Source organism: Clupea harengus, chromosome 6 (assembly GCF_900700415.2).
Source record: "Clupea harengus chromosome 6, Ch_v2.0.2, whole genome shotgun sequence".
NCBI classification, from domain to species: domain Eukaryota; kingdom Metazoa; phylum Chordata; class Actinopteri; order Clupeiformes; family Clupeidae; genus Clupea; species Clupea harengus.
In genome coordinates, this window is record NC_045157.1 from 9228240 (window position 1) to 9240344 (window position 12105).

At 44.9% G+C, this 12105-nt stretch overlaps 1 protein-coding gene across 4 annotated transcripts; it reads left to right on the forward strand.

The window, feature by feature from the left end:
• The first annotated feature begins 2226 nt into the window (after positions 1 to 2226).
• Positions 2227 to 11631, forward strand: tmem144b (transmembrane protein 144b). 4 transcript variants are annotated; one of them, XM_031568674.2, is made up of 13 exons: positions 2227 to 2438; positions 2602 to 2739; positions 4362 to 4484; positions 5067 to 5166; positions 5823 to 5903; positions 6306 to 6396; positions 6765 to 6838; positions 7284 to 7402; positions 7615 to 7734; positions 8221 to 8318; positions 9325 to 9378; positions 10145 to 10224; positions 10663 to 11631. In XM_031568674.2, the coding sequence occupies exons 1-13, from the start codon at positions 2348 to 2350 to the stop codon at positions 10670 to 10672; spliced, it is 1179 nt and encodes a 392-aa protein (XP_031424534.1). In that variant the 5' UTR covers positions 2227 to 2347; the 3' UTR covers positions 10673 to 11631. The 4 variants fall into 4 exon arrangements, with proteins under 4 accessions (XP_031424534.1, XP_031424535.1, XP_031424536.1 ...); XM_031568675.2 differs by having other exon boundaries at positions 6768 to 6838; XM_031568676.2 differs by having other exon boundaries at positions 10145 to 11631.
• The last annotated feature ends 474 nt before the right edge of the window (positions 11632 to 12105 follow it).

A 12105-nucleotide genomic window follows, 5' to 3' on the forward strand; every position in this document is an offset into this window, starting at 1 on the left:
ATTAGTGTAAGTAGTTTTGTTATCCTCTAACTTTAAAGCCTTTCCTAACCCTTGCTCTGGGCCATGAAACATGGAGACGTCTCCACCTCTCTCTAGTTCAATTTCAGCCTGCATCAGACTCCATCCCCTATAGCCTATGGTATTGTATCTGCTTATTTGCACAGCGCTTTGAAGTAACAATGTGCAGTAATTGTGCTACGTGAATATACTTGCCTTGTCTATGAATTTATACTGGGAAATACCATTTAAGCTGATGCCGTTCTTTCTCTTTCAACATACACACACAATAATGCACTGTGCTGTACTGTGAGTGTCTTTAGGTAAGTCACATGACCAAATGTAAGTGAGTAAAGTAGTCGTTGCTTCCAGCCTTGGGTGTCTATGACTTCAAACTCCCCTAAGGATTTTTACTTAAAACGACTCGACTGGGCCCTGGCCCATAACACTGATCTTTTGATAGTTTTATGATGTGTTTAATTTCACCCTGAGTCAAAGCCACTGCTCACAAAAGCCACTAAAACCGGGGAAAGGAACTTGAGCTACGATTGTATGAGCTACGAAGGGAGCAAAACGTTTAGAACATATGACAATCTGGACACATTGGCATTGTTGGTGGAGCCGAGAAAAATGAGATTCGTTTAATCTGGAATCTCGAATCCAATCTTTACACCAGATTATCAGACCACTACGCCAATAGCGTTGCCATAAACCTTAAAGGCTTTTCCTTCCTGTTAATACACTGAAAAATAAAACCACAATTTGAAAAGTACTTAAATAGGTGAAAAGTTCAGGTATACACATCTCAGTCACAGCACCAGTAGGAGAGCATAAAACCCAACCCTTCAGAAGCCTATCATGAGCACCCAGAATCGGACACAGGCGCTCTTTGTCTACATGCGGACAGCTTTTAGCTCTCTCTCTCGTAATTGTCAGCACAGTCTATCCACTTTTATGGCTAAAAAACGACCATAAAAACATGCGCGTTACGTATTATTGTCACAGTGGAGACATTTTCTCAAGTTATTTTTTACCTTTCATGTTCAGTAAACTAAATTCCACCTGTGAAAACAATACTTACTAGCTCACAACCTTTAATCATATAACATATTTTATTTGTTAGATGTGTGGGTCAAAGTGTTTGACTTTCACTTCAAGCAGAATGGAGAAAAAAATACATTGCAAAACAGCACTATGAATGTACACATGCAAGCGCTAGAATAATGCAACGGGGGAAAAAACTGTTTAACGCTCGCACCTCCTTGGAAACGCTATCCATAGTGTCCTGCCGCATTTTCTTGTGTTTACCTAAGCGACCGCCCTGCTTTACTCTCAGCTTTTGCCCTTACTGTCAACTCAACATTTAAGAGTTTACCTTAGTGTAAGCCACGAAGGACTCATCTGCAACCTTGAAAATAGCACATTCTGGAGGAAATAGGACAGTGTACAATAGTGTTAGTCGGCTATGTAAGAATCTTTCTTTTTGAATCCAATTTAAACACGTTGTCTTCTACATGCATGTTCTTACCCTGTTCATTACACACGGTTTCGAAATGTTCGGCTGAAAACTGAACTGTAATATAACTATTCTATGCTAAAAAAAAACACTAATATCTAACCCTAATGATGGCCTAATACACATCTCACAATTTACATACCATTCTTCTTTTTTTTTTATTGCAAATTGGTTTACTACTGCATGTGGTCCAGAATAAACTAATACATTTACTTTATAAAATGAGAAGCTACATTTTCGCATCATAAAACCAAAAAATATTGATGTATTAAGGCTGATATTCAGAAGATAACGCGTCTCCAACCATTTGGGATTTAAATTAAGTCCCGGGTTAGTTATTGGTCTGATATTAGGGTATTTCAGGAATGTGCAAGCAACGCCGCGTGACTCATCTTGTGAGCGTCAGGCCTTATTACGCACCCGCAGGCGGCTATAGAAAATAGCTACAAAAAAGTAACTCTTTGAGAGTTCAATGAGATTAAAGAAGTCATACGCTTCGCTTGAGTGGACAGGGGAAATTTGTTAGGCACTCTTGGAGAACCACAGCATGTAGTTTTCTGAGAAGCGCACACGTCGTGCCATAACATAGGAATCATTTACATCCTCGCGTGAAGCGCACCGCAAGCTGAACATGATTGGTCGTCTAATTGGCCAGCAGGTTGCCGCCCTTGTCATCAACAGAGGGGAGACATGTATTAAAACCTGGTGTGCTAAGGCCAGCAACGCGATTTTTTTATTGGCACTGCGGCTAAGGCCGTAACGCCAACCTGAACGCTACAACCACGTACTTTGTAAACCATTACTTTGACCACCACACCGGGCTCGCCGTTAAAGATGACATCATGGGGAAATCAAGTTTTGTCCCTACTAACCACCCCAGGTGCTGATCAGAGCGGTATCGCGGTCGCAGCAAACGGAGAACCAGGTAACTGGTAGACTTTCACAAACTAACGTTACTGCAGACGAGTGCAAATAGAGTCGTGTGTCTTAAGAGGTGTTTCTTTAATGAGTTGTTTTTTTATTTGAATAAGACGCGGGCGATGCCTTACGTTAAAAATAAAACTGCACGTCTCTGTCATCCCGCGCAGGTCGGAATGTGTCTGATTTGGATGTCGAGCTGCCATGGCCGCCTTCTGGTGAAGTCTTGGGTTTTATCGGTTGTATGGTGGCGGCTGTCTTTTATGGGAGTCAGTTCGTCCCCGTGAAGAAAGTGGAGACAGGAGATGGTGAGACTTGAGAATCTGACAACAATCCTTGAATAACATTTGTATTGCCTGCTAATGACAGGGATGTTTTGACCTTGATCTTCAGTAGACATGGGTACTAGTGCTTCTCCAAAAATAGTCTTAAAAGAACACCGAATATGTCTCCTTTTTTGAACACCTGGTTAGTCTGCATCAAATCCTCAACAAATGAAATGATTGTGGAGGACAAGCTACACACTAGTCCTATGCGTGCCCACGGGGAACTCTCTCACACTCTCTCTCTCTCACACACACACACACAAAGAAAGAAAGATTGCAGACACATAAATGGCAGTGACCTTTCATACTCAGTATCAGAAACTCAAATGTTTTGGTGTAGAGCACTAATACAACCATTTTAGCAGTGTATAGAGAGAATACACATAATGTGCTGTGCTGTGAGTGTTTAGCAGTGGATAGAGAGAATACACATAATGCACTGTGCTGTGCTGTACTGTGAGTGTCTCTAGGGAAGTCACATGACCAAATGTAACTGAGTAAAGTAGTCGTTGCTTCCAGTCTTTACTGTCTATGCTTCCAAGCTCTCCTTCAGGATTTGTACTTAAAACCCATCGACTGGGCCCTGGCCCATAACACTGATCTTTCGATAGTTTTATGATGTGTTTAATTTCACCCTGAGTCAAAGCCACTGCTCACAAAAGGCACTAGAACCCGGGAAAGGAGCCAATTGTTTGAGCTACGAAAAAAGAGCAAAAAGTTTAGAACATATAACCATCTGGAGACATTGGCATTGTCGGTTGGTCAGGGCATGTCAAACTACCTCAGAGTCCCCAGGGTTCAAGATTGAAGGTCAAATGTATTTAGCACAGGCTTTTATCCAAAGAGCCTCAGTCCCCTCAGGTTCAATCAGCAGGACTTCCAGCATTCCTGTGCATAGGGAGGATGCTGTCGCCTCATTTAGTCCCTTCAACACACCTGTGCTGCAATTAGGTCAGGCCAGTGAACAGCTGCACATTGTTGTGTTGTAGCTGTAGGGATGCTTTAAACTGATGTGCTTTTGGCTGTAGTACTTTACGGGGTTTGTTCCCATTGGGATGGATGAAAGGGGCGCACAGCTCAGTGTGTGTAGAATTGGATAAATTCTATTGAGACTATATGTAAACTATAACCATGTCAAAAACAGCAAGCGGTTGATTTTAACTATATGCAACGTATGTACACACTGATGAGGCTCCTCTTCCTAATTTATCAGTGCATGACAACTGCCTTGGTGACCTCAATTTGCCAGGCTGGTGACCCAAGTTTATGCAAACACCCTGGGATTGATCCGCTTCCAAAGCACTCTGTGCAGGTCCCTGAATTTAACAGCATCGTGGTTTGTCCAGGGGTGCTGTACCAGAGGGTCAACTGTATCAGTACTCCCAACCTGTTATTGCTACTCATCCATTCAAACCGGTTTGACAACTCGGGCCATCTTCACAACTGGCCACTTGATCTTTTTTCTCCAAGGAAGTTATTCCACTGGGTGTACTGTATGGACACGTAACTGGTCTTTTGACCTGAACTTGTTTTCAGCTGGAAGGTTCTGTGTGTCTGTCCAGTGGGTGTGCTATCTGGACACTAAATGGTGTGTGTTTCTGCAGGCGTGTTCTTCCAGTGGGTGAATTGTCTGGCGATCTGGCTGGTGGGATTCCTGGGGGACCAGCTTCTCCACTCCCCCGCCGTGCACCCCTTCACCATGCTGGGCGGCGCCATCTGGGCCACAGGTGAGTGGGTGCTGGTGACCTGTTGGGCAACTGTTTGGGCATCGAAAAGATCACATGGGTTGCTCCTTTGCTAGTTCATACCAGCAAAACGGACCAAGTGAGGCACTGGGCCTTAATTGAGTAAATGTACACTGTGTGTTCTTGAGCGCAGCAAAAGGAGATGTCTGATTGAAAGGGCTCTGATGGTCATGGACCGGTTCAAGCTGAGCATGGAGGTGCTGTGCCACAGCCAATTAGTTGTGTTTTACAAACGTTCTTCTCCTGACCTCCAGTCATACATGCATTGCCCTGTTTCAGCAACCTACATCGTCTGTCCTCTTATTTGTGTGTGTGTGTGTGTGTGCGTCCGTCCGTCCGTCTCAATGCAACGGAAGGGAGTGATTTGCGCACACCACTCATCTAGCAGAATGAGGGTGCTGTAGAACAGGATGTTTTTTTCAGTCCAAGTGAGCCTGTCACTATTGCTGATTAGTGTCATTTTTATGGTGATAACTGATCACTCTGTCCAATTTACTTTACTGAATGTTTTGTGTGTGTGTGTGTGCGCACCCGTGCACCCTAATGCCCCTCTGCCTCCCTTAGGTAACATAACGGCGGTTCCCATAGTGAAGACTATTGGCCTGGGCCTGGGTGTTCTGCTGTGGGGATCCAGTGGACTACTGATAGGTTGGGCCAGCTCCAGGTGACGCAAATAATACACAAACACATCCGCTAAACGCTGAAATTCATGATGGGTAGCTTGTGTATCTTAGCAAATGTGATGTCTTGCATGGAAAATGTATTTCTTTTGTAACTTATTATTTGACTGAAATCATATTTATTGGTGTGTGAGTGTGTACTTATAATGTTGAAATGGAGTATCTTAGGGATGGGGGTTTGATGACATATTTACTGTTTTTATGCAGTCTAGAAAGATCTTCAGTGGAAAGGGGGGGGGGGGGTCATTTAAGGGGCTTTATTAGCTATTGTTAATAACCTTTTAAGAGGGAATGATGTAATTCTGGTAAACTCTGTTAAGTCGTTAAGTCAAAAACCTCATCCGCCAGCAGCTCTGTCTTTGAAACCTGATCCGCCAGCAGCTCTGTCTTTAAAACCTGATCAGCTGGGAGCTCTGTATTTTTAAAACCTGATCAGCTGGGAGCTCTGGCTTTAAAACCTGATCAGCTGGGAGCTCTGGCTTTAAAACCTGATCAGCTGGGAGCTCTGGCTTTTAAAACCTGATCAGCTGGGAGCTCTGGCTTTAAAACCTGATCAGCTGGGAGCTCTGGCTTTAAAACCTGATCAGCTGGGATTATTATGTGGTCAACTGTGTGTGTGTCTCCCTGTGTTGGTTCTAAGGTTTGGTTGGTTCGGCATAGGCTCACAGGATGTGCCCAGACCTCTGCTGAACTACTGTGGTGCCGCCCTCTGCCTGTTCAGGTGAGTCAGTGGGGACCTGTGCTGGGGGGGCTTGTATATGGTTATGTGGGTGGTGGTTATCGAGGTCCTCACCGGCCCAAGGACTATGGTGCAGACTTTCTGCCTGTTCAGGTAGGTGTGGGTAGGAATATGCAAGAGAGGCATTCAGGGGCAACTTCACTCCCAGTAGAATAGAGAGCAGGAATAGAGGGTGCAAAGCAGCAGGATGGACTGAAACGGGATCCTAGACTCCAACAGTGGGTGTGGAGCATACACAAGGGCAAAATGTCTTTTAAATATTGTGGTTTTTAAAAGAAACTAGCCCAGAGACTCCTGGTTGTGTGTGTGTGTGTGGTGGTGTGGATGAGGTTGTGAAGGCCCTCGCGTGCATGCAGGGTTAAAGTGCTGGTGTTTACCTTCCAGCTCATGCATGTTCGTCTGCGTAAAGAGTGATCTACAGCCCTGCATCAGAACATCCCCAATACTGGAGAATTCACCCCTCCTCACAGACCGGGTAAGTGTGTGTGTGTGTGCGTGTGTGTGTGTGTGTGTGGTGGTCTGCAGAGTGTGAAATCCACCATTTTGTAGACTCCATTAACAAGCGGATCGGTGGTCCCATTACAATTAAAATTATATTACAATTAAAACTCCGGGCAGATGAACATGGAAGCATCACTACGGATTTGGGAATTGGCAACCAGGGCTTAAAACCCAACATGATCGTTCTGTAGTGAGACCCAGTCTGGAGTCTGACTAGTGGTGCGTGTGTGTATGTCACCACTGTACAGTACTGTAATACCATTCAGAGATGTTTCCCTCATATGAGCTTGCATATTTGAATGTTTATCGTTGTAACTGGCTCGCCATCGTTCCCCTCCCCAGCAGCTGAACTCTGACCTCTTTGACTCCTCGGGCACCTGGCCAGACAACGTGTCCCCCAAGTACAAGCGCCTCCTGTGAGTTGCACCACACACAGCATGCCTTCATCAATATGCATTCCCCAAAGTCAGCTTGTGTGAAGATGGAAACATTGACTGGCCGTCACAGAAAAGGGTTTGCAAAGTTACATGAAACTTTCTCAGAGAACTACTTGGGGGTGTAGGAGACTCCAAAAAGCTAAAAGGGAATGTGACCAGAAACTTGTCTAGTGTTACCTGGTTTGGAATAGGCAAGATTCCGTGCACTCATACTTTTGCACATTGTGTGTGTGTGTGTGTGTGTGTGTGTGTGTGTGTGTGTGTGTGTGTGTGTGTGTGTGTGTGTGTGTGTGTGTGTGTGTGTGTGTGTGTGTGTGTGTGTGTGTGTGTGTGTGTGTGTGTGTGTGTGTGTGTGTGTGTGTGTGTGTGTGTGTGTGTGTGTGTGTGTGTGTGTGTGTGTGTGTGTGTGTGTGTGTGTTCTCAGAGGTTGCTCGCTGGCCATCCTGGCTGGGATCTTCTATGGCTGCTCATTCGTGCCCGTTCTCTACATCAAGAACCAGGCCTCCAACAACGCCAGCATCTTCGTCGGGGCCAGCCTGAACGGTGGGTGATGGCCTCAGTCGGTCGAGCACTTGTGCCAACCGCTGCTTTCACTTTCCTGTTTGTAGCTTTTAAACACAGTTATCAAACCATGATAAAGCAATGCATGTTAAGCATTGGCCACCAGGTTTAATAGTACATTTTTATAGCGTTAGAAAAGAGGGTCTGACGTACTAACTTTCTCTCTGTGTGTGTGTGTGTGTGTGTGTGTGCAGACATTGAGTACTGCTTTGCCCAGTACAATGGGATCTTCCTGACGAGCACCATCTACTTCCTGGTGTACTGTGTGGTCATGAAGAACAGGCCGCGCATATATCCCCGCTCCGTCCTCCCAGGTATCCCCTCATCTCTCTCTCATCCCCACACACTCGGAGCCCAAAGCTTCCCCGCTGATGCGCCGCACGCAGGAGCCATGTCTTCATATTAGAGGTGCTGTGGAGTGTGTTTAGTCACAGGGATTTAATGAAGGCCAATGTCCTCCTTGCAGAGGAGATGCATTACTGGACTCATTAGGGCCCTCACCGGGATTTAATAAAGGCCTAGGAGACTCATTAGGGGCCTCACTTTAGGAGGGTCTTTAGGATCGGGCAAAACGAACGCAAACCTCCGGCCCCACATACGTCGTAAAGAAATGGATTCAATTTTCTGTCTATACTGGGCATGTTTAATCTGCACAAGAATCACCCTCAGGTGGAGGCAATCCATCTCACTGTGTGTGTGTGTGTGTGTGTGTGTGTGTGTGTGTGTGTGTGTGTGTGTGTGTGTGTGTGTGTGTGTGTGTGTGTGTGTGTGTGTGTGTGTGTGTGTGTGGTCCTTTGCAGCGGTCTTCAGTGGCACCATCTGGGGAATAGCTACATACTCCTGGTTTATGGCCAACACTTACCTCAACACTGTCATCACCTTCCCCATTGTGTCTGCTGTGAGTACACATGGGACATATAGATTACTGGGGGGGGGGGGGGGGGGGGGGGGGGGGGGGGGGGGGGGAGGGAGGGAATCTTGCATGGTCTTAAAATCTGTTGCCTTCCCTCGAACGCTTTATTTTAGTGTTTTATCTCTACTTTGCTTCACTATGGATTCATAAAGCCGGATGAGTTGCAATGGCTTGACATTTTATATATTGGTGGGGCCAGGCCTTTTAATGTGTTGCTGTGATATCATGGCAAGCCATAGGTGTTGGTAATCTGATCCATAAGGAGTTGTTTCAAAATGGCTACCCTCGAGTTGTGTGTTTTATACATGGATAAGAATAACGTTGCGTCAGTACATTTGAGTCAAAGGTTTGAAATCAGTGGTAATTTCATGCCCTTGTCAAGTCCAGTTATAGTTTAACACGCCGAATGTGAACTTGTGTTAAGTTTTGGGAATTTAAGTAAATCTGTGTGACAAGCCCATCTGTCTTGATTTGAGTTGTAGGGGGGAGTCAAGCCCTTGACTTGATTAGCATGCTGTTTCTGAAGCGCTTGTTCTCCCATTATTCAACACAATCTATTGGGGTTGTTTCCAATTAGTCCCAGATCACAGACTTTGAATTGTAGGCACAACAGCAACCTAGCAATTACGCAGAATTTATATTTCTGGCACAAAATGAAAAAAAAGTGATTAATTGGCTTAAAAGGTAAAGTTGAGGTCCTCGATAGATGAATTTGACAAAAGTGTAATGGATTATCAAAATTTGGTTCACATTGCTCAAGCCATCTGTCCCATGTGTGTGTGCGCTCAAAACTTTGTTGAAATAGTGTTGGCTCTGTAAACAGTTCCTCGGATCAAGCAATACATCATTCCCCTACAGATCTTAATCATTAGAGTTCTGTTGTGTGCAATAAATAGTCACCCCAAATGTTCTCCAATCTGTTGTATTCGTGTGTGTGTGTGTGTGTGTGTGTGTGTGTGTGTGTGTGGGCTCACATCTGTCTGTCCTCCAGGGTTATAGCCTGGTAGCGGCCCTGTGGGGAGGAGTGGTCTTTAAAGAAGTTCGGGTGAGTAGTTTCCCATCACATCAAACAAAAATGAACATGTACACACACATACACAGATGCACAACCACACTTTATTTATTTAGGTATTTATTTATCCAGTACTGCACCAGCAGTGAAAATGGATTGTAGTCAGTGAAGCAAACTTCATAAGCACATTTGCTTAATTACTGTTCAATCTCCTCCTTAGCGTTTTTGGTGATCTGTCTTGCTTGTGGGTTGTTTACGCTCCTCTCTGCTCCATTTACCCTTTCCGAGCCAATGGGCCCTGTTTGTTTGTGTTTGTTTGTTTGTTTGTGGGGGTGGAGGAGGCAAAGGGATGTCCCTCATGTTGCTTTACCTGGCAGATAGTAACCTAATCAAGGGGGGCAGCCATCTTAACCTTTATTTTCCATCTTCCTCCCTGTGTTGTATGTGAATATGCCTTTGTTGTGGATGATGGTGTCTAGTGTTCTGTGAAGGGCTGAATTGTGGATGAGCAGGCAGCACTAGGGGGGGTGGGGGGAGAAGAGGAGACTATTGTAAAGGAGCTGAACTGCATGACCCTTTAATCTGTTTTTATATTAAAGAGGTGTACCTGCCAGTGTTGAGAGCGAGGCATTCATAAACATGTGCTCTGGAACACTCCAAACACACTTAGCTGTGCTCTCAAGGGACCCTTAGGTCTGCTCAGGTTGCTGTTTCATGTTGACACCATTATGGATGAGTTTCTTTAACAGGGAGAGTGTCCATGCAGCATGGACTGACTGTGTGTGTGTGTTGTCTACAGGGTCTGGCCAACTGCCTTGTATTTGTGTTGGCTGCTACGATGGTCTTGACTGGAACTGTGCTGACTGCCCTCTCCAAGATGTAAGAGCTGCTCTCCTTCAGATGACCTGTAGAGGGCACTGCAGCCCTGGTTCTTCCTCTGTAACCTCTGGACCTTCTGTGATGCTACCTCTTCAGCTATTGCACAAGACCACACCACTTGCAGCCCCAAGTATTTTGGAAAAAAGATGATGTGAAAAGGCTGGACTTCTCAAGTATCATAACTGATCAACCACAGCAATTGTAAAGATTGCAGTTGCCATGGATTGCTCACAAAAGTGCCTTAACCGATAGTTACAGACACTTAAGTGTAATTCTCCCTCCTAAGTGCTCCTCCTTTCAGCATAGCTGAGAGCTGTTCTGTGTTTCCCATGTAAAGAGTCCAATCTGCGCTTGTTTTCTATCATAGTGTTTTAATCATGTGCAGAGGGTGGTTAGATTTAATCCCTTATTTTATTCTCTCCCATGTGATGAGATTAGCTGGGCCTGAGTCGGCCCCACATGCATGCCGGATGACTCGTCTGCTACTGTTGACCAAGGCTCTCGCCATCAGTGTACCCGCCTCAAGCCTGCTGGCGTCGTTGGAAAGTTGAAGGCTGGCGAGACGGATAAATTGGCCGGAAGTTAAGGGTTGAGAAGCTGGTGTTTTCTTCCACTTGTGTGAAATAGATCAGTTTTCCATCGCAGAGATTTGTTGTCGCTGTGTTGAAATGGTGATAAATCCTCTAAAAGAGGATTAGTGGAAGAATGCCGACACAGATGCAGATTGCCTTCGCCTCTTCACACACACTGGGGTTGATAATTGCTTTGGTAAAAGCTGACCTGAATGGCTGTGTTAAAATACACAGCCTAAAATAATTCAGTCGACACCAGCCCACAGATAAGCCTTGGCATCTCATCAGGCTCGTAGGAAGCCAGAGAGGTAACCTGGTGAAGGGGAAATTAATTAAGGCTTTTTTTTTTTTTAAACATGTCTGAATCTGTCTATTATGAGCTGCAAGGGAAAGGATCTACACTCTCTACAAGTGAGTGAATCGTTGGGTATGTGAAGAATATTGGGGATTTAGGCTGCTAGGGAATAAACTAAATAATAGTCGTATGGCTGGTATGAGGATCAGACATGAGTCCACTGAGGATCTTGTAGGAGTAAAACAATGAGCAGGTCATGCAGACTCGATCATGCAAGGAATCTGTGTGGTCAGAAGTCATGGATGTATTTACAGTATTCGGATTAACGTGAACACAACAAGAGCGCTCAGTCCATTCAAACAATAGGAATTCACTTCAAATCTGCACCTGTTCCTGAGGGACTAGAGGTGGGGCTGATTTAGCAGGCAGGGTTTGATAGTGTGGCAGTACCTGATGCACGTGTGTTTAAATTGGGGATCTTTTACATTATGTGTTGGCTTTCAAGTAAGATTTTATTTGTGCATTTTATGCCAGCCAAGTTAGTTTCTATACACGGGCATCAGCAGGTTCATTCCATATCCCATATTTCAGAAATGGACATAGAAAATCATCTATCACACTGGAAAATCATTTTTTATCTAAGCAAACCCAGACATACTCATACAGCACATCACAAGGTAATTGCTTGCGGTGTGTTTTTTTTCTCAGGTTTTTTTTTTTTTTTTTTCTGCAGTGCTCGTTTAGTGCTCTGCATGAAATTAAAGATGATGCTCTATTTAGCCGGGGCATCTCTGCTTCTCCTCCCTCTCATTTAGAGAGCCTGTTATGAAACACACGCCTGTTTCTGCATATCGCGGTGACACCAAGCTGTGCAATGAGCTCAGGGTTACAAAGGAACAACATGAGGCAGTTAATAGTCTTTGAGAAGGACACTCCACCACACAACACACACACACACACACACACAGTCGAGTGTGTTTGACTTCAAACAATGTGCTTGTGCTCGTTTTTTAC

Bases quoted from the DNA above. Each gene is read 5' to 3' on its own strand.
- tmem144b (XM_031568674.2), top strand. From the start codon at position 2,348: ATGACATCATGGGGAAATCAAGTTTTGTCCCTACTAACCACCCCAGGT. The intron at 4,485-5,066 runs GTGAGTGGGTGC...TGCCTCCCTTAG, and splicing joins CGGCGCCATCTGGGCCACAG to GTAACATAACGGCGGTTCCC. The intron at 7,735-8,220 runs GTATCCCCTCAT...GGTCCTTTGCAG, and splicing joins TCCCCGCTCCGTCCTCCCAG to CGGTCTTCAGTGGCACCATC.